A 21,929-nucleotide genomic window follows, 5' to 3' on the forward strand; every position below is an offset into this window, starting at 1 on the left:
CTTCTGAAATTCCCATTTTAAATGCAGAATTGTGTCCATCTTCCGGTCTATCACCTCCTTGGGTTCACTAGTATCGTTTGTGATGTATGTGCAACACTTTACACCAAATTGGGTGGCCAAAGTTACACAATACCCTCCAGTGACAGCTGTTAAATAATTTAACACTATGTTGCACAAGTTCTTTCTTGTAAGCTTGCAACTCCCTGCCTGTATACCTAAATGTGTTATCATACATCTCGGTGATATTATCTATTAATTTAGCAAGATCTGAAATGTAGAGTACCCCGAGCGATCCTGATGGGATATAATGCTACCAAAACTTGAAAGCCAGTTGTTTCACTAATTAACTGTGTGGCTTTATGTACATCACCAGGTATCACGTTTCTCTTGTCACGGTGTTCATACTGTGTGTGAAGATATGGTGATGGTGTGTTTTTATGAATACCAAGCATTATACCATGTGTAAGGTTCATAACTTCTGGAACTACTCTTCCCAGGTAACACAAACCTTCTGAACTCGGAGAGAGCCACTTATATGCTTTTCTACCACATATAAAATATACATCATTGGGGAGAACATAAGGGATTGTAAACATCATTATCATCAAACACATTTCCCTAGCCAGTGATCCTATTTCAGGTTCTCACATTTGACTCATACAAGTTTCTGGTTGTAATACCTTGGCACAGTACCCTTCTGGTACTCTACCAACCATTTCCATGGTGGAACATAGTGTATATTTATACCGGAAGTGTCTTCCACCTGTTCTAATTGTGCGTAAAAGTTCAAAATTTATAAGTTCACTATCAGCTCTTAGTGAGAAGGTCATCATCTGGTTATTCCTCATCACCTCCCAACTTCCTGGTTTAATGAAGTTGGTGAGGTTCATAAATAAAAGTGATCTATCTACTTGGTACTGGTGGAGTTTAAAATGAGGTAGTTTAGACTTAAGAAATTTTCCATCCAGTGCATCACCTCTTTGCAATTCTAAAACCTCAGAGACATTTAATGGAAAAGGCACTAACCCTACATTATGCTGTCCTTGAGGCATGTGAGAGCACACCCAACAGTCAGTATGGTTTAAAACTTTGCCCACCATGGTATGATAATCCTCTAAAGGATACCCAACCCAATACGGGTTATACTTAGGTTGACACTGCTGGCTACATCTCTCATCGACTAGGGATCCACATAACTCTCACATACAATAATCCTCAGATGATAGACCTTCACACTGTCTCTGAGTTTCCAAAATCACAGATCTCTTAACAATTACTGTGCTGGGTTTGGTCAGATACCGCCCTTGTGACTGTATTGCTCCTTCTCCCAACTCCACTCCATCGATATCACCGTCAACTCCACTCTCTGTCCTCTGTCCTCCATCATAGAAACCAGAGATCCCGAAACAACCCAGGATGATGAAACTTCTGGGTAAAAACACAAAGATAACCACAGCAGGCCACTCCATTGCTGAAAACAATGATCTACAAATTTCTTTAGCTCAGGTATCTCACTGTAACCTTTAACCGTCCCGGAACAGACTCACAATTGACAGGTCTACGTTATCTGCCTCGACTCCACCTTGTCTCTCTACCGGTTGGTTGACCTTCTTACAGTGAGTGGAATGGACCCAGGTATCTCTCTCTGCCACTCTCAAGGAAGTTGTACTTGTCAGCAACACCTGATATGGACCTTCCCACCAATCTGTCAAACGACTTGAATCCAAGAAATTTCTGACCATAACAAATTCTCCAGGTTCAACTTCATGACAGTTTGTTTCAGGCATATCATGTGACAACAATTTCAGTTTCTGCTGTTGATGCTTTTACTGTTTACTCATTGTTATAAGATACCTTACAGCAACCTCGTTGTCACTTTACAAATCTTCCTGCAAACTTATAATAAAATGAGGTTGTCTACCAAACAGTATTTCAAAGGGGGACAGATTGAGAGGGGGTCTAGGAGTTGTACTGAAACTATGAAGGACAAGTGGTAGTGCTTCTGGCCACCCCAGTCCAGTTTCTGCCATGATCTTACTTAATTTATTTTAAATAGTGCCGTTCATCCTCTCCACCTTGGCACTGGCTTGCGGTCGGTAGGGGGTGTGAAGTCTACTATTAATACCCATCAACTTACACATGTTTTGGAAGACATCACCTGTGAAATAAGGCCCTCATTCAGAGCCGCTCATAAGCGGCCGCTCGTTCATTATGAGCGATGTTCGCTCATCTACACATGCGTACGGATTGTAATACGCATGCGCGAACCAGTCAGTGCAGCCGAAAATCGTTTGTTCGCTAAATAGCGAATGCCTGCTATTTTGAGTGACAGGTGGAGGCGTATGTGGGTGGTAACAGGGGAAGGTGCTTGAAAACGGGGAGTGGAATTCAGAACGCAGGCGTGCTTAAAGGTCAAAACGGGCGTTTTGAGGGTGTGCATAATTAATACAGCAGCGTCTTTGACCACGTCACTTGGTTGTTCTATAATCAGAACTGCTCGCAAGATAGCGGTAGGAAAAACCAACCACAAGAATAGCGAGTAGTTCATACGCTGGTCGATGTACTCGATTAATCTAATAAATAGCGGACATGACGTATGATGCAAGCGGCCAGGGGGCGTATTTTTCAAAATTACGACCACAAGTTTTGTTCACTCGTTCAGAGGCATGAACAGACCGCAAAGAGCGAACGGTTCATTTGAATAGCCACCCCTTTTTTCTGAACAAACGACCGCAAATAGCGTCCAGCTCTGAATCAGACCCTAAGTACCCCTATCACTCTCAATAATTCTAGGGATACCGTATCTGCATACAAAGCTCCTGAACTATTTTCTTTGCAGTAAACGCAGCAGTATTAGTGGCAGCTGGGTATGCCTCAACCCAATTAGAAAACACATCAATGCACACTAATACATACTAGAGATTGCTGCAGGGTGGTAATTGGATGAAATCAATTTGTATTACCTGAAAAGGTCCATCGGTCAAAGGAATGTGGGATGGCTCGGTAGGGATTGTTTTCCCAATGTTTTTCCTCAAGCAGGTCAGTCAGGACATTGCTCTCTTTTCCGCTTAGGAATAAAAACCCAGTGCACACCAGTATGCTCTCACCAACTTGCACATACCTTGCTTTCCCAGGTGAGTCAGACCATGCGCTGCCTCAGCCAGGCTCGGGTAGTACGCCTTGGGAGCCACTGACTTACCTTGTCCATCTCTCCAGAGTCCAGAGGAGTCTTGCCCACATCCATTGGACCTCCAGACTGCCCTTTCCTGAATGGAACACAAATTTTGCATATCAATCATTTGAAACATCATTTGGTTAATTGGGAAGTTCACTTTTAACCCTGCTGCCCATTTGGCAGCTTCGTCTGCCCTGTTATTGCCCAGTGACACCGGATCGTCCTCACATGTATGGGCTTCACACTTAATTACGGCCACTTCCTTAGGCAATTGGATCGCTGCCAGTAGTCCTTTTATATGTCTGGAAAGTGCAACTGGTGTGCCTGCTGCTGTCATAAAATTTCTCAGATGTCATAGAGCACCAAAATCATGTACTACCCCAAAGGCATACCTAGACTCAGTGTAGATATTAGCAGAATTGGGCCGAGTGAGGTGAACCTAGAGGTTCGGCTTCTATGATGTCTTTGTCATTTACAACAGCATAACCTGTACATAACTCTCCAGTGTCAGTCTGTCTATGACAACTCCCATTTGTGTAAAATGTCACATCTACATTTTTCTAAAGGTGTATCCCGTATGTCAGGTCTTGCAGTAATGGTCTGATTCAGATATTCCATACAATCATGTGCATCAACATACCTGCAGAACTCACCTTCCGCCAGAGACTCACCTCTCTCCACCCTTTGTGCATCCTGAGGCACCTATGGTAAATACGTTGCTGGGTTCAACGTACTGCAACATTTAATGGTGATGTTTTCAAGTGCTATTAGGGCTTGTTCCCAATTGGTGAACCTAGCTGAGGAGACATGTCTGGTTTGGGAAGAGTTTAGCAAAGCAGATACAGCATGGGGTGTATAGACAATCATATCATGGCTTAATACTACATCATCACTCTTACTGACCAACAGAGTAGTAGTTGCTACACTTCTTAAACACATTGGGAGTGATCTTGCCACAGTGTCCATTTGTGCACTGTAGTATGCTACAGGCCTACTGGCATCACCATGTTTTTGTGTGAGGACACCTGCTGCACAACCATTAGCTTCCGTACAGTACAAATCAAAAGGTTTTTCATAATCAGGTTTTCCCAATGCAGGTGCTCTTGTCAGACTATCCTTAAGGTTAAGGAAAGCCTGCTCTGTTTCCTCTGTGTGTACAACACGATCGGGCTTTGAAGAAGAGACTAAGGCCCTCATTCAGAGCCGGACGCTCTGAGCAGAGCGCACGCTCTGAATGAGGGCCGTCCTCCATAATTATGGAGCATCCTCCTGGACGCTCGTATAGCTGTGGGTCACCATCCACAGCCTATGCGAGCATGCAGGTTGATGGCCGCGATGGTCATCGCCACTGCGAGCCGGGAGCCTGTGGTTGAGTTTCTCAACCGCAAGGCCCGGAGTGATTTTGGCTCTATCAGAGCCAAAATCACTCCCACTGACATCACTAGTGATGTCAGTGGGCCGGCTTCTGACGGTAGGCGTTCCCTTGGGAACGCCCCCGTCTTGGAGGCACGCCCCCGGCACGCCCACCAAAGGGGGCATGCTGTCAATCAACATCGACAGCACGCCCCCTTTGATCAGACACAACGAGCGAAGTTAAGTCCTTCGCTCGTCGCATCTCGCGCATGCGCACGATGGAGCTCCCTCCATCGTGCGCATGCGCAGTGCACACCATCGACCCACTTGCGAGCGGATAGCCGCTCACGAGTGGGTCTGAATCAGGCCCTAAGTCCTGTAATGGTAAATCCAAAATAGAAAAACCTGGGATCCACATTCTGCAGTATCCACACATTTCCAAGAAGGTATGGATTTGCTGTTGGTTCTGCAGCAGTGTCATGGTCTGTATAGCCTGGATCCTGTCAGTGGTCAGATGTTGTAACCACTGTGTTAGGCATTGTCCCAAGTATTTAACCCTGGACTGGCATGGCTGTAGTTTGTCCTTAGCAACCTTGTGTCCTGTTTGCAAGAGATGAAGCAACATTAGTTTAGTATCATTTAAACATGACATAAATGAATCAGAACACAACAAGTCATCTGCATATTATATTAGTACAGATTCATTGGCAGGTTGACAAGATTGTAAACAGTCATGTAAGGCTTGGGAGAAGATACTGGGGCTGTCTATGAAGCCCTGGGGCAATCGTGTCCATGTGTATTGTACACCCCTATATGTAAATGCAAATAGGTACTGACAGTCAGGGTGAAGAGGGACAGAGAAGAAAGCAGAACAGAGGTCAATTACAGTAAAATGGGTTGCTTTTGGTGGGATCTGCATGAGAATAACAGCTGGATTTGGCACTAAAGGGAATTGGCTTTCTACTACCTTATTAACCCCTCTAAGTTCCTGTACTAGCCTATAACCCCTCCCACCACTCTTCTTCACAGGAAAGATGGGACTGTTAGCTACACTTGTTGTACGGACTAAAATTCCCTGTTGTAATAACGGCTCAATTATGGGATAAACCCCTATCTCTACCTCCTGTTTTAATGGGTACTGGGGAATTTTAGGAGCTTACCTTCTGCTTTTTAGATTTACCATTATGGGAGCTACATTTGCCATCAATCCAGTGTCCTGTCCATCTTTGGTCCAGAGGGACCCCGGTATCTGAGATAACATTTGTTCTACTTAAGATTAATTTTTATCTGAAACAGTAGAGTGAAACATTAACCTTTGGGGAGTGTCTAGTATATCCCTCACCTCGTGCGCAACTCTCTCTGGGATATCCAGAAATATGCCATCAGGGGTACAATAAATGACACATCCCATTTTACCTAACAAATCCCTTCCCAGTAGGTTAGGAAGGGCAGCTGATTGGTATGCAATGGACCAATAGTAACCTCTGCAGATTTGGTTAAAGAATAATGTTGCACTTTACCCGTTACACACATTGCTGGTACTGTTTCGCTGCTCACCTGTAAATTAGATGGAGATTTTATCAGTGATCTGGTCACCCCTGTATCTACAAGAAAAGAATGTTTAGTACCAGCTACATCAATTAACATTACAGGTTCTTCTCTAACATCACCAGTTAACCTGACTGACTGTAGACTACAGGTGTGACCTGACTCCTAGAGCTGACTATCTTCTTCCAGCAAAGCATTCACTGCTGCGACATGAGCAGGTGATGGCTGTAATTGTCCTGTCTGTTGTGGGTGCCCCTTTTGTGGGTATGTCGGTGTTCCCTGGTTTGGCATTTCCCATTTCCTAGCCTTACAGAACTTACTTATGTGGCCCTCCTGGTTACATCTATAACACCTTCATAGTTGTAAAAGGTTGTTGTTGTGTGGATTGGGGAATGAGGAAAGACTGTGGTTGTGTATAGGGATAGGGGTTTGGAGGTTGGGTGGGATGGGTATATTGTGGCTGAGTATGGTAAGAGTGCTGCAGTATTATTTGCATTCCTTCCAGAGCTTGGATACTAACAACCATTAGTTTCTTGCTCTGCATTTCTCTATTCCTAAATATGTTTTTATCATGTTCAATTGTAGATTCCCTGAGTGTGTCTACTGTAACTCCTCTCCACCCAGGAATGAGGTTTGAACCCTGGCTTTTAGGGTGTCCTTAAGACCATCCATAAGCACTGTGATTGTCATTTCCCTGTGATGGGTGTTGTCTTTTATATCCTCTATACCTGTGTATTGGGTAATAGTCTGCAGTGCTCTGGTAAAATAATCTGCAGACACTCTCTTTCTGCTTAATCTTGAAGATTTTACTCCAGTTAACAATTAATGGGAAAAATACAGCCAATTGGCTGACAATGTGGGTTATATTGTCCTGATTACCTGTATTGGTTATGGGACTATCTCCATCCAATACACAAGCCATGATAAACTTTTTCATGTGTGGAAGACATGCCCGTAATACCACTCGCCAATCTTTATTGGTTGGCTCATGAGCGTTACCTAAATCCTTTACAAATCTCTGGCACTTTGCTAGTTCTTGCCTGGGTTCGGGGAAATCTGTCATTATAGAACGTAGTTCTGCTCTTGTCCATAGACAATGCATCGCTACATTCCTTGTGGCCACTACACCATGCGCGTCCGGATTCCCATTGGGAACAGTTATTGTCCGGATGGGATGGATGCCTGCCATAATGCTACCTTTGGCCTGATTACCTAGTTGAGGGTTCAGCCTACTGCTACTATGTATGGTATTAGTAATCTCCGCTACTGTTAAAGCGGGTGTTAATACTTCCTGTACTGCTGGGGCTATCTCCATTTCTGGTACTAGCGGGGCAGCTACCTGTACTTGCTGTGGTGGTACATTTAACATTTGTGCAACATGGGAAAGAACGGACATCACAATAGGTTCATCATCTGCATCATAAACATGTTCTTTACAGTTACTTAGAAGAGGGTACAAATTACTTGTTACATTTTTATGAGTTTTTAGATCAACTGTACCTTCACCCGCATCTGTATAGGGTGGTGGTGGTGCGAGTGAACTACTGACACTACCTTCTGCAATGCTACCTTGCTGTGAGTGCTATTTCGCGGTGCGTACGCAACGCTATTTGTGTGCACGCTCCCTTGCATCGTGCACGAGACACTAGTTTGCATCACGTGCACACCGCTAAGCCCCATATCCCCCTCGTGCTGCCACGACTTCAAGCAATTGTTAAACTTTACCCTTTTCTTCAGAGACTTCACTAAACATATACTGTCTCTGAGATTGTTCAGAACCTCCGCATCAAAGCTACCAATCTTAGGAAAAGGTGTTTTACATTTCTTGGTCATTTTGACCAATATGTCGCAATACGCTGTAGTGTATGCACCATACTTTTTAAACATAACATACCTGGCCAATCCTAATTGCCCTTCCATCTGCAGCACATCATTGACCATTACTAGAGATTGCCTCGCACCCATCTGGGAAAATGCTTAGCAATTTCTAGAGAATTTCGATTGGTGAACGATTTTCAAAGAGCTACGTTCACTCCCTCCCTCCCGTTATACACAGCAAACCCGCCTAGCTTTACAGTCGGCTTGCACAACGAGGAGCAGACTAACCACCTATTGTAAATTTTTCTACTTGTAGCCATATTAAACCAAGCTTCAGCCGCTCGCTCCTTCCCGCTATACCCCACTTCACCGCTACGTTATGATCCGTGTGTATACATGAGGAGTAAAGTATCTGCCTAGCAAATTATTTTACTTGTGGTGAATTTAACTCCAAGCTTCACCACTAGCTTCCTACTTTGAGTTTACCCCCACTGGTAGCATGTAGAAGTTCCAATAACCCCTAACCATGCCAGCAGTTTCACTCCCGCGACACCCACTTCACAATCATCATTTATATAAACATGCGGTCCGATCGCATTGCCCAAAGAACCTAACTGATCAATGGACTTTGCGATTAATGGATGCCAGACCAAGAAACCCCTTAGTTTCTCGATAACCTAAACCACAATGTACCTGCTTTGTACACTGGCCCAGTAGTTTTTACTGCCCCGTCGGGCACCTACCGAGTTTACACTGAGGATTAACAGACAGTAACCTACACTTACACTTAGGCTTAACAGACAATAGCCTCCACCTTGCAATCACACACCTTTTCTGCACAGAAAATAAAAACCTTTATCCCTTAATATGGCAGTAAAATTTAGAGGTTTTAACAAGCAATCACACTATGCATACAATGACCGTTGAACACGTGGCAGCAATACAGGAAATATGCGTACGCTATTGTGCGACTTCCCCTTTTAACACTAACCTTTATCAATGAAGGAAAACAAACTTTTTTCTTCCTTGTCCATGGATTCTAAGGAGGGGCTCTAGACTGCACACCCTAATAGAAATGAAAGGTGCTATCATGCTGAGATTTCAAAGTGGCATATACAAAAAACAGAGTTGCAGATGCACTATGCGATCATTACTGTATACATATAAATTTATAATATAGAATTTCAGAGGTAGTTTGCATATCAATGGCCACTGATACGGGCCTGCCCACCAGCGTCAAGGTCACCTCATTGAGCAGGTCCCTAACACTCTGGGGTTCACATCTGGGACGCAGAGCACCCCAAAAGTCAGCTCAGCCAAAGACCTCCCCAGGGCATCACTCGAAAAAAAGGGTGACTTCACAATTACTTTACACACCTGATACTTTAACACTTCACTGTCACCCTTTTTTTCGAGTGATGCCCTGGGGAGGTCTTTGGCTGAGCTGACTTTTTGGGTGCTCTGCATCCCAGATGTGAACCCCAGAGTGTTAGGTACCTGCTCAATGAGGTGACCTTGACGGTGGTGGGCAGGCCCGTATCAGTGGCCATTGATATGCAAACTACCTCTTAAATTCTATATTATAAATTTATATGTATACAGTAATGATCACATAGTGCATCTGCAACTTTGTTTTTAGTATTGTCCATGGATTCTAAAAGGCACTCCTTGAACTCACACAATAACGGATAGCGGTCTCTCAGCATTAAGTTGTAGCAGGTTTTCGAAGGCACAATGCGTTCTTTCCTGCGTATGACGCCTCCACCCTTTGCTGAGAGATTGATAAACATGTGTTACTGTGTAAATTGGCAGCGTGATCTCACTCTACGAGCCCCCTACTATGAATACCTAATGATCTATACACCCTAAATGTCGCTATTTAGTGTTATTAGTCGCACAAGAAATAATTACTTTCCAGACTTTGATTGTGGTTGCAAAATATAAAAAGATATTATTCACCAAAAAGCATATAGTTACATGCTGTGATCTAAATTCAAGTAGTGCAAACAAATTATACAATCACTAGGTACAGTCGAATACATACGCATGCGCTCTGGATCCAGATTTCCGGCATCAAAGGTGAAGCCTCCGTCAATAGAAAGAAAATGATGACTAACTATCAGATTCAGAGTGCTTTGCTTATGTACCCTTACAGAGATAAGCAATGCAATAGAGCAAGTTGGCATAATCCCATTGGTTCTTCTCCCTGGTTCTTCTGTTACGATGCAGTTCATAGGTCAGTTTGTATTGTAATAGTTCAGCCTCCAACAGCTCTTTGTGTCCATTTTCCCACCGAAGAACAAGTATAAACTGGCTAATAAACACTATATTACAGAGTACATTTCAATGCCTATCTCTCTATGATCCATAATTCACAGAAGCATGTTGCGATTTCCTTGCTGATGGAACCGGAAGTCTGCAAATAAACTGTGGTTCAGAATAGCAGAAAACACGGTCTGCTTATCATGTACTAAACCTTAGATCTTAAATACAGTGAATTCATAACATAATTAATAATGAATATAACCTTGAATATTAACCTTAATGCTAGGGAACCTTTCTATGTAAGTGCACAATGTGTAAGTGTAGGGATATTAAGAAAAGATGCTAGTTAGCGCTGTGCATCTACGTGTTTGTGGTAAGTGTTTTGCAGGATTGTTCATATAATATGTTTTAGTAAATGTATGTATTTATAAAATGAGGACTTTTAATAGTGTTCTATTGCATAGTAGTCGCACGATGCTAAATAATAACATCGCCGTATGTACTCATTGTGTGAGATTCGCTAAAATGGCATTGGGCGGCCATTCGCAAAATGGCGTCTTGTTGCCATTCGCAAAATGGCATTGTGCAGATTTTGATTTGAACAGATTCTGTCTCAGCCAATCATCCTGCTTCGACAAAAGGCAGGACTGGCAGGCAGTAACCTCACCTTTTATTCCGCAGTGTGCGGGTGCACCTCTCTGTCTTCCTGTCTGTGTTATCGGCTCCTCACTCCCCCTCTCTCACGTGCACACAGTGCAGGAGAGGAGGAGACACTACAGTAGACAGAGAGTGGGCTATCGAATTGATGCATGGGGGTGGGGCTAAGATCCGTTCTATCCAGCCTGCTGGAGCCTGGCAGCAAGAAAATGTCCTCTGCCCTGCTCACTTATACATCCTTGTCAGCGACCCCAAGCATACGCCTGCATTGCCTAGCGGTAAATTCACCTCTGGTCAGTACAATTGAAATCCATAGATATGTACTCTACTACACTGAACTGTAAAAACATGTAGAAAAAAAATACTTAACATCTATGAACTACAAGCATTTAAGAAACAATTGTGGCAAGATCAGGGTAAGGGTGCTGTCTCCTGAGGTAAACAGTTGCACTTGTCAGGCAAGTAGTAGTCCACCAGTCCTGGGCCTTAGTACAAGTATCCAAAACTAATTAATCTTAGCAGCTCAAAAGTTAACAAAACATAAAAGTAAATTCTGACCTGTCCACTCTTACTAAACAAAATGAATCCCTCTCTGAGTGAAAGGCCCCAACACCCTTCTCACAAAACAGAACTCTAGCACAGCACTTACATTCAGTAATCACAGTGTCTCTCAACAGGCCTCCAACGTGTTCCATGGGCAGTGAGAGACTAACTAAAGAGACTGACACACCCCTTTCCAGCATCTCACAGGTGGTCTGGCAATCAATGCTCATAATCAGCTTCTGTCTAGCAGACAAACTAAAAACCTAGGGCAAATACATCTCCACTTGACAACCTTTCCAGTATTTTTGTCACACAATGTTTTTGCACACACTTCAAATGTATATTTGTTATACACTATGCCTTGTTTTTAGATATAGTAAATGTTGACTTACTGTGTCATATATTAAGAATCCCCAGAATGTATCTAGGGAGGTCCCTGAATTTTTCAATAGCAAATAAAAAGCAGCCACCATAGACTTCTATGGGGTCTACTAAAATGTGAATTTACCAAAGCTCCAAAATGCAAAGCATTCCTTAACTTGGACCTGGTAGCTAACACCATCTTGAGATGACTTCAGCCATTGTAGCCTATGAGCTACTATCAGCACAATTTACTTACTGATACTTTCCCCGCAATGGCAGCTTGACCATGTATGCACAGTAATATGGCTAGCCCACCAAACCAGTAAAGTTCGCATTACTGATCACTTTACTTCGAACACATTGCAGGGACGAGCTCCTATTGGAAACCCTGTCCCTGCATGTGAGTAATGGTATAGTCTTCTAATACTGAATTTTGTTATTGTTGGCATAAGATAACTAATCAGGAATAAAAATTGATAATAAATATGCCCTTTATTTTTAAACTACCCTTTACTGAATCCACTGTGACCCTTGTGGCAGACACAGTTGAAGAGAGGAGGGGGCCCATATGCCATCTCCATGTGCGCCACCCCTCTCTTGATGGTGCATGCACAGAGTAGACTCAGGCACTGTGCCAGTGTATACTGCATGTGTGCAGATCTCTGGGATAGTGGCACCAGTTCCATTTTCACAGTGATTTCTCTACTGGCCATGTGCAGAAATCTGGGAGAAAGGCACCATTTTCCTGGTGTTTTCTGCACCCTCCAATGGAGAGGTAAGTATAGACCATGGGTGCGGGTGCAGGTGGGGACCCCCTTGGACCCAAGGGCATGTGTGGATTGCACACCCTACACCTATTACAGATACATCCATGCCTTGAGGGTATATCTATATGGGCTGGTCTACCCTAGTACCATACCCCCAGAGAAACCACCTAGCCTACAGAACACAGCATCTACTGTAATTTACAGTATGATGTGCACTTAATAGACACTGGAGAAGCCTCAGCTGACTAGAAGTGCACCTATGCAGTCAAGTGTTTAGAGTGGTGGAAAAATCCAAAATGGTGTACTGAATTAGCAAAAGTGAAACATTATGTAAAAGTCCAAATTCTAATACTAAAGGACTACCTCCTTCCAAAAAATAAAACAATTAAAATGTATTTCTAAAATACTACTTGGTTTGATTTAACTTATGTTTTCAGTTAATTAATAGGGTGATGGGACATCAGGACTGTTAAACTTTGTGTATTCCAAGATTTGTTTTATATTTGGCAATGAACACTTAAGAATGCATTTCTCCTACAAAATGCTACTGTAAAGCTTAAAATATTTCCACCTATATGTATTGGACCACACATAATCTCAGGCATCTCAGACATCATGATTCTCAGGCATAAAATTTTTGTGGACGGGCCATTGTGGTCTATCCCATAGCACAACAAGGAACATTGTTAAAAAAAGGTCCCTCCATCTTAAAAAAAATAGGGATCTGTATGATTCTCCACGTATTCATCTCCATCAGCTCCTATATATGACTGCTAACAGGAATATGTGAATATAAAGCACACATTAATAAGCTGGCTGCCCAATAAGACAACTACCTAAAGCCTGCAAATAATGCAAATATTTTTACTGTCCTGACTGACTGATTCATTGTGGCTACAGCACAGTTCAATATTCAAAAACCAACTGTCACCCCAAGTGCTGCCAAAACATCACTGGCAGTTGGTGTGGCTCCCCTAATTGAATATTGAGGAAAGAGAATGTTTTACTGCAGAGGTGAGGGAGGGGAATGTGTTACTACACAGTTGAGGTTGGGGAATGTGTTACTACACAGGTGAGAGAGGGGAATGTCAAATGTGTTATTATGGGGCCAGTGAGGGGAATGTGTTACAACAGTGGTGAGCGGGGGTAATGTGTTACTCCAGAGGTGAGGGAGGGGAATAAGATACTACAAGTGTGAGGGAGGGATTGCATTTCTACACAGGTAAGGGAGGGGAATGTTGATTGCATTACATCATGGGCATGGAAGTGAAATGTGTTACTACAGAGGTGAGCAAGGATAATGAGGGAGTGGAGTGTGTTAGTTCACAGGTGAGGGAGGGTAATATCATACTATAGCAGTGATACATTCCTATAGAGGTGAAGGATTAATGTGTTACTGGAGTGGTAAGATGCAAATAGAAACAGTAAATATCTAAGGTCTATCTAGGTAAAACAAGGTACATTTAGCTAGTGTGCTTATATACAGGGAAAGAATTTGTTAGATTGATTACTACACAGCAAATTTCTAATGTTGCAGGTACTGCTTTCCCATGCCTTTGTGCTGCATTTGAGGGACATTGGACCTCATTCAGAGGCGGTCACTGGGGAGCGATCGGTAGCACCCAAAGTGATCGAGAATATGCAAATTGAGTGCTCAGTCGCAACGCACATCGTAAGCGCAGAAACACCCACAACAATGAAAGCACACCTCCTATCTCTACGGCCTAATTCAGAGTCGGTCGCAGGCGGCAACCTAAGTCAGCATGATTAACACCTCTTACACTGTTAATTGCCTACAAACATCGGTTGAGGCAGAAACCATAGCCTGCACTCGCAATGCTAAAGGTAGACCCTGGGCTACCTTTAGCACTACGAGCAGTAGCATCATTATTGCAACGAGATGACATGTGTGATGACTCGCTCAGTAATATATGCACACCCTTAAAATGCCCTTTTTAAGGTCAACCACTCCTGTGTCTGCACCACCACACCCCCGTTCACAAGCACCTTCCCCTGTAACCACCCACAAACGGCACGAAATGTCAATCTCAGTTACAACCTCGTAGTTACTAACGAGCAAGAGGATTGCGGTCGGAAAAGACAGGCTTGCGCATGCGCACTGCCATGTACATGCATGCGCAGTTGAAAAAAACATCGCTGACTAAAACCAATCGCTCCGTGCGACCGCCTCTGAATGAGGTCCATAGTGCTTGCCAACTGCTAGCCATCAGGAGCTGAAATTATGATTATAGCTCAAGCTAGAGATTATTACAGCATTGGACATTCTCTATATTTTAATAGGTCACTCAATATTACAAAGGTGTTGCTCTCTTACAATTGAACCCAAATTAAGACACAAGTGACTGTTGGCTAATATAGAAATTATCAGATTTAGAGCCGAGATTACTCAAGAGTTTGAAGATTGACTACCATTGTGGATCTATTTCCAGCGACTGAGATAACCAAGAGTTGTGTTTCCAGTTACAGCCAGGACCCTCTGAACAGCAGCACTCCCAAACGTTGTGGTGCAATTCAGCTGCCACCTGATGACATTTTGGATAACCAAGTTACATAGGAGAAAAAAGAAAGGGTTTATCTGTTTTTATGATGCACAAAAGTCTATTCTATTTATATAAAGAGTTAAAGATCTTTATTAGGTATACATTAAAAGATGTTCCTATGGAACAATGTTCAGCGAAATAAAGGTTAAAAATTAAATAGTGATTGTGTAATGAATTACTGTGAAAAAGTGTAATAAAATCAAAGTGAATCCTCACCGTGTGTCTTTCTTATTTATTTTGTCTTTTATTATAAGGTGAAATACACTCGTACAATATTAGAACCAATTTGTTCTTTTATAGAGCTCTGAATTTAGTGACCCAGAAGAATTGTAAGAAAGGGGGATAGCAATGAGGAGGATTGGTTTTCCTCCAGTTCATATATAGCATATATTATTGATGAAGATACTGTTATAATAGTTGACTAGGTGAAGGGGGCACCCTCCTATCTGATAATATCGCTTATGTATCTATTATTTCTAATCAATGGTTATTCTCATGAACATTTGAGATATTATTATTAGTTATATAGAGCCAAAGTTCACCCTTTTGTTATTTTTTAGACACTATTGATCTGTATTTTTTCTTGTATCTATGAATCATTACATCCATAAGTTATCCCAAAATGTGTTTAATAATCACCATCAGATTAGTACATGTTCACCTTTGGTTGATACTTATACACATAAAGTTGATCTGTGATGTGATTTATCAACCAGGTGCCAGATTGAGGAAACAGGATTCAGTGTTACATAATTAATATATTTTATTCATGCACAGCCTCTCCTCTCTATTCCTTAATAATATATTATTTTGGCTTTAATCTCCGAAATTGTCAAGCTATACAAATAAATGGAACTGTTAGCCTCATATAGTTATGGGCAGTTTGTGTACACTCTCTCCCAATAATTCCATAATAATATATATCTTTATAGCTGCTGTTTGCAGGATCTTCAACACACACACATATTATATATATATATATATATATATATATATATATATATATATATATATATATATTAGGTAGTTAGCCCCAGATGGTAATGGATGGTACCTAAATCCTATTATTTCAACATGTTTCAGTCTGACTGCAATTGGAATGTTACACGTACACGTGCATATTTTGAAACAATGTTGCCAGCCACGGCTGGTTCAGTGCACTACAAAACACGAGATCTCTCACACTGCAGCATCCTGTCTCAAAACAGGTCCTACAGTGTGGTTAAATGATTTCACTTTTTAGGTTGAATTACAACATCATATTCATTTCAAACATGAAGCACACACGGCGTGCGTGCGAAGCGTGTTTTGCTGTGTGCTTTTTCAAGGCAAGCACATTGTATCCACTGCCCCAAACTATATGCAGATTCAGGTCGTGCCTCCCGGTCACGTGACGACCGAGGCCAATCAGGTGTTTACAATCTCAAGGAGGAATTATTAAAATATTGAATGCCTCATTTTAAGTAGAGAATAAATATCTTATATGTCTGTAAACTCCAAGCGCTCCACATATGTTTCCTATTGTATATTTTTTAAATTAATAAGCAAAAAGATACATCTACACTTTTGGATATTATCTGAAGCCAGGTGTAAGCTAATATGGACAACATTACTCAATTCTATTAAGAGAAGACTTATTTATGGAATTACTGAGAGACAGAGATGCCCAGTTAAAATTGTTGGAATACACCCCCTACCTTCGATCCATATCATTGTAATACATACCTTGGTTACACTGATGCAGATGTGTAGTCATGAATGACTGCAACCTAATTGCCTGGAAGGAGAACATTCTCCGTCTGTGATCCCAGAGACTGCGCATCTCACTGGATGAGACACGGAGCTCACAATGAGATTGTAAACAAACACCTGATTGGCCCTCAGTCATTCACATGACCAGGAGACATGACCTGATTGGTCTGCATATATGAATATAGATTTGGGCAGTGGATACAATTGGCTTGCCTTGAAAAATCACGCGTCGGAACGCCCGCCATGTGTGCTTCATGATTGAAATTAAAATGAGATTGTAATTCAACCTAATACGTTAAATAATTTGTTTCAAAATACTCACATGTACCATTTGCAGTCAGACTGAAACATGTTGAAACAAAATAATCTAGGTGCCATCCATAATCATCTGAGGCCAACTACCTAATTTATATATATATATATATATATATATATATATATTGAAGATCCTGCAGACAACAGTTGTAAGGATATATGTATTATTAAGGAATTATTGGGAGAGAGTGTATACAAACTACCCATAACTATTTGAGGCTAACGATTCCATATACGTGTATATATTGAGAATTTTTGAAATTAAAGCCAAAATAATATATTATTCAGGAATGGAGAGTAGAGGCTAAAATATACTAATTATGTAACACTGAATCATTTTTCCTCAATCTGGCATCTAGTTGATAAATCACATCACAGACCAACTTTAAGTATATAAATAATATCATGGTGATCATGCAATAATCTGACGGTGATTATTACTTATCAATAGTGTCTAAAAAATAACAAAAGGGTGAATTTGGGCACTATATAGCTAATAATATTGTCTCATATGTTCATGAGAATAATCATTGATTAGAAATAATAGATATATATGTGATATCTGATAGGAGGGTGCCCCCTTCATCTAGACAAATATCACAACAGTATCTTTATAAAAAATATATGCTATAACGATACTGACTTTTAACCTCTGTACAATCCTGCCTATACCTTCTAAACCTTTATATGCTCCTGCCTATAACTTCTAAGTTGACTCTAATTGCGTACGCAGTCATACAGTAAAATAAAAACCTTCAGACATTGAAATGTGTTTCCAATGCACAAAGTATAAAATTCAACATAAAAACAGTCGGTTACATGCTGTGATCTAAAGACAATTTAGCGCAAAGAAATTATACAGACCCAAGGTACAGTCATACATACGCACGCGCCCTGGAACCAGTTACCGGCATAAGCAAGAAACCTCCGTCAACAGCATCAGCAAGAAGACTCCAGATTGAAGTCTGTACGTACATTTATACCATTGCAGGGATTGGGAATACAATAGATAAGTTTGGCGTGATTCCATTGGTTTTTCTTAAAGTTGTCTTGGTTACAGGATCGTTTATTGGACAATTTCAAATGGATACAAACGGTCTCCAACCTCCCTTTGTATGCTTTTCCCCGCCGCATGCAAATCTAGTCTGCTAACATCACAAAGTACATTTTAGTGTTTTAACTTTCTACAGTCCAGAAGTTGAGAATGCATGTTGCGATCTTCTCACCGATGACACCGGAAAGCTGTAGAGACAGAGTAGATCAGTACCACACCAAATACAGTTTGCTTATCATGTACTAAACCTTAGTTGCAGAAAACAGTAATTTCTTTACACGCTGGCATTGTGAATGAATCATGTAATAATAACCCTTTGCGCTACGGAACTATTGCTTTAAGTGTATGTATGCAAGGGGAGAACGACACTAAATAGCGTTGTGCGTCTGGGGGTCTGTGGGGTACTTAGCGAGCAGCACTAAGCTGGAAAGGTATCTCTGAGTGTATGGGACTAAGGGCCTGATTCAGACCCACTCGCAAGCGGTTGTCCGCTCGCAAGTGGGTCGATGGTGTGCACTGCGCATGCGCACGACGGAGGGAGCTCCACCGCAACTCAACCGCAGGCTCCGGCTCACAGTGGCGATGGTCGCGATGGTCAAGACCATCGTGGCCATCAACCTGCACGCTCGTATAGGCTGTGGGTGGTGACCCACAGCTATACGAGCGTCCAGGAGGACGCTCCATAATTATGGAGGACGGCCCTCATTCAGAGCGTGCGCTCTGCTCAGAGCGTACGGCTCTGAATGAGGGCCTTTGTCTCTTCCTCAAAGCCTGACCGTGTCATACACACAGAGGAAACAGAGCAGGCTTTCCTTAATCTTAAGGATAGTCTGACAAAAGCACCTGCATTGGGAATACCTGACTATGAAAAACCTTTTGATTTGTATTGTATGGAAGCCGATGGTTGTACAGCAGGAGTCCTCACACAAAAACGTCCGGCTCTGAATGAGGGCCTAAGTCGGTATTGGTTGTGTGGGGATCGTTAAAAAGCTGAACGTGCTAATAATTAGCTATTTTGCATTGTGCACTGTTTAACATCGTGTGTATGTGTTAATGTGAATGCATTGAAAACACCACTAATTTGCTACTATTTTGCACTGTTCATAATTTAAGTTCGTGGTGATCTTAATGTGTTGGAAAGTCATTTTTATGTATGTTAAACACTGTCGGTATGTGTTTGGGGAAGATTGTTAAAAAGATGGCCGTGCTATTTATTAGCAATTTAGTGTTGTGTTTTGTGTACTATGTGGTTTTGACAAAATGGTGCTGTGTGACCTATTTCTAAGATGGAGTCTTGTCGCCATTCGCAAGATTGTGTCACTCCGATCTAATTTTAAAACTGATTCTGTCTCAGCCAATTATCCAGCTTTGACAGTTCACCCATTGATAGCAACCAACATGCTATCATACACTGGTCTTAAAATTAATTTTTAGGCTTACATTTTGACATATTATTTAATGTTATATTATGAGATGGCACAAGGTGGTTCTTAATCCATCAATAATGTGTCTCTAGGAGGGGACATAAAACTACCATTATATGCACACCACGGATCTTGGAAGATCATGGGAGAGATGTGGGGATGCACCAATCCTATAAAGGAAGTCTTGAGGGGGATTAGGAACTTACATTATTTGAAGTGTTTTTAAATAAGATTTTAATAATACATTTTGTGCATGTCTAAATATAATATATTATAATATTATATTATATATATATATTATAATATATATAAATAATGGTATTTCCTAGTTGAGGGTTGTAATGCAGCTCTATATTTACCTCAGTATTCATATTCTCATTACTGACCACCATCATAATTTTGTTCTTCCGGTTTACCTTATTTTTACATCTTCCACACTTTAATACAGTAGTAACACACCTGACACATATGCCAATTATTATGATGACAACCAGTATGAGGATCAGGAGTTTACCTATGCTTGCGATCATTTTCTGGACCCTCTCCTAGACCTGAGAACCATTTCACTGGGTTCAACCATGAAACCCATTCCTCTACTTTCTCCTCTACTTCAGCCACTGAAGCATTATGGTTCTTCCGAAATTCCCATTTTAGCTGCAGAATTTCATCCATCTTCCGGTCTACCTCCTCCTTGGGGTCGCTGGTATCATTCGTGACATAAGTGCAAAACTTAACTCCAAATTGGGTGGCCAAAGTTATGCAGTACCCCCCAGTGACAGCTGTTGATTAATTTAATACTAGTCTGTGTTGCACCAGTTCTTTCTTGTACGCTTGTAATTCCCTACCTGTATACCTGAAGGTGTCATCATACATCTCTGTGATATTATCTATCAATTTTGCAAGATTTTGGATATATCTAAAATTTAGTGTACCCCGAGCGATCCTGGTGGGATCCAGTGCTACTAAAACTTGAAAGCCAGTTGTCAAACTAATTAACTGAGTGGCTTTATGCACATCACCAGGTATCATATTTATTTTGCCTCTGTGTTGATACTGCGTATGAAGATATGGTGATGGTGTGTTTTTATGAATACCAAGCATTTCATCATGTGTGAGGGTCATAACTTCTGGGACTACTCTTCCTAGGTAACACAAACCTTCGGAACTCGGGGAGAGCCACTGATATGCTTTCCTTCCACATATAAAATATACATCATCAGGGAGAACATAAGGAATGGTATGCATCATTATCATTAAACACATTTCCCTTGCAAATAATCCTATATCAGGTTCTTCCATCTCATACATGCAAGTTTCTGGTTGTATTATCTTAGCACAATATCCGTCTGGTACCTTACCAATCATTTCTTTGGTGGAACTGATTGTATACCGATACCTAAAGTGTCTCCCATTAGATCTAATTGAGCGTAACAGATCATAATTCATAGGCTCATTATCAGCTCTCAGTGAGATGGTCATCGTCTGGTTATTCCCCGTCACTTCCCAACTCCCTGGTTTATTGGGGTTGGTGGCGTTTAAACACAAAAGTGATCTATCTACTTGGAATTGATGGAGTTTGAAATGAGGCAGTTCGGATGATAAGGAATTTTCCATCCAACAATTTCCCTTTTTGTAATTTTAAAATTTCCATAATATTCAGCGGAAATGGCACCAACCCTACATTATGCTGTCCCTGTGGCACGTGTCAGCACACCCAACAATCAGTCTGATTTATAACTTTGCCTACCATGCTATGATAATCCTCTAAAGAATACCCACCCCAGTAAAGGTTATATTTAGGCTGGCACTGTTGAATAAATTTTTCATCAACTAGGGAAACACAAAGCTCAAAAATACAGGAATCCTCAGATGATAAACCTCCACACCATCCCCGAGTATCCGGAATAGCAGATCTCTTAACAATTACAGTACTAAGATTGGTCAGACACTCCCCTGATTGGCATAGCACTCCTCCTCTTGACTCCACTCCATCCGCACTGCCATCAGCTCCCATCTCCTCTATCGGTCCCCCGTCACAGAAACCAGATATCCCTGAGCAAACCAGGATGATGGAAACTCTGGAAGAGAATATGAAAATGAACACAGCAGACCAGTCCATCTCCGCAACAAGGACCTGCAAATTTCCTTTAGCTCAGGTATCTCACTATAACCTTTTAATCCTCCCAAAACAAGCTCACGATCGACATGTCCACGTTATCAGCCTTGTCTCCACCTTGTTTCTCCACTGGTTGGTTGACATTTTTGCAGTGAGTGGAATGGACCCAGGTATCTCTTTCGGCCACCTTCAAAGATGTGATACTCGTCAGCAACACC

At 41.7% G+C, this 21,929-nt stretch overlaps 1 protein-coding gene across 5 annotated transcripts in view; it reads right to left on the bottom strand.

Annotated features, from left to right (window-relative positions):
- The window catches only part of SH2D4B (SH2 domain containing 4B), a 277,198-nt gene extending 260,322 nt beyond the window's left edge, over window positions 1–16,876 (bottom strand). For 3 of the 5 annotated variants that reach the window (XM_088463106.1, XM_088463101.1, XM_088463105.1), the window contains exons 1-2: window positions 16,776–16,876; window positions 14,920–15,032 (exon numbers count right to left, since the gene is read on the bottom strand). Coding sequence is in view for 1 of the 5 variants with exons in the window: in XM_088463103.1 (XP_088319229.1) it covers window positions 16,776–16,872 (97 nt within the window). In the remaining 4 variants the exon portion in view is untranslated. The remainder of the gene's footprint in view (window positions 1–14,919; window positions 15,033–16,775) is intronic. The other 2 variants (XM_088463103.1, XM_088463102.1) reach the window with 1 other exon arrangement.
- Window positions 16,877–21,929: the final 5,053 nt, after the last annotated feature.

The sequence above is a fragment of the Taudactylus pleione genome, unplaced genomic scaffold (genome assembly GCF_031769625.1).
Source record: "Taudactylus pleione unplaced genomic scaffold, aTauple2 ptg001314l, whole genome shotgun sequence".
NCBI lineage: Eukaryota > Metazoa > Chordata > Amphibia > Anura > Myobatrachidae > Taudactylus > Taudactylus pleione.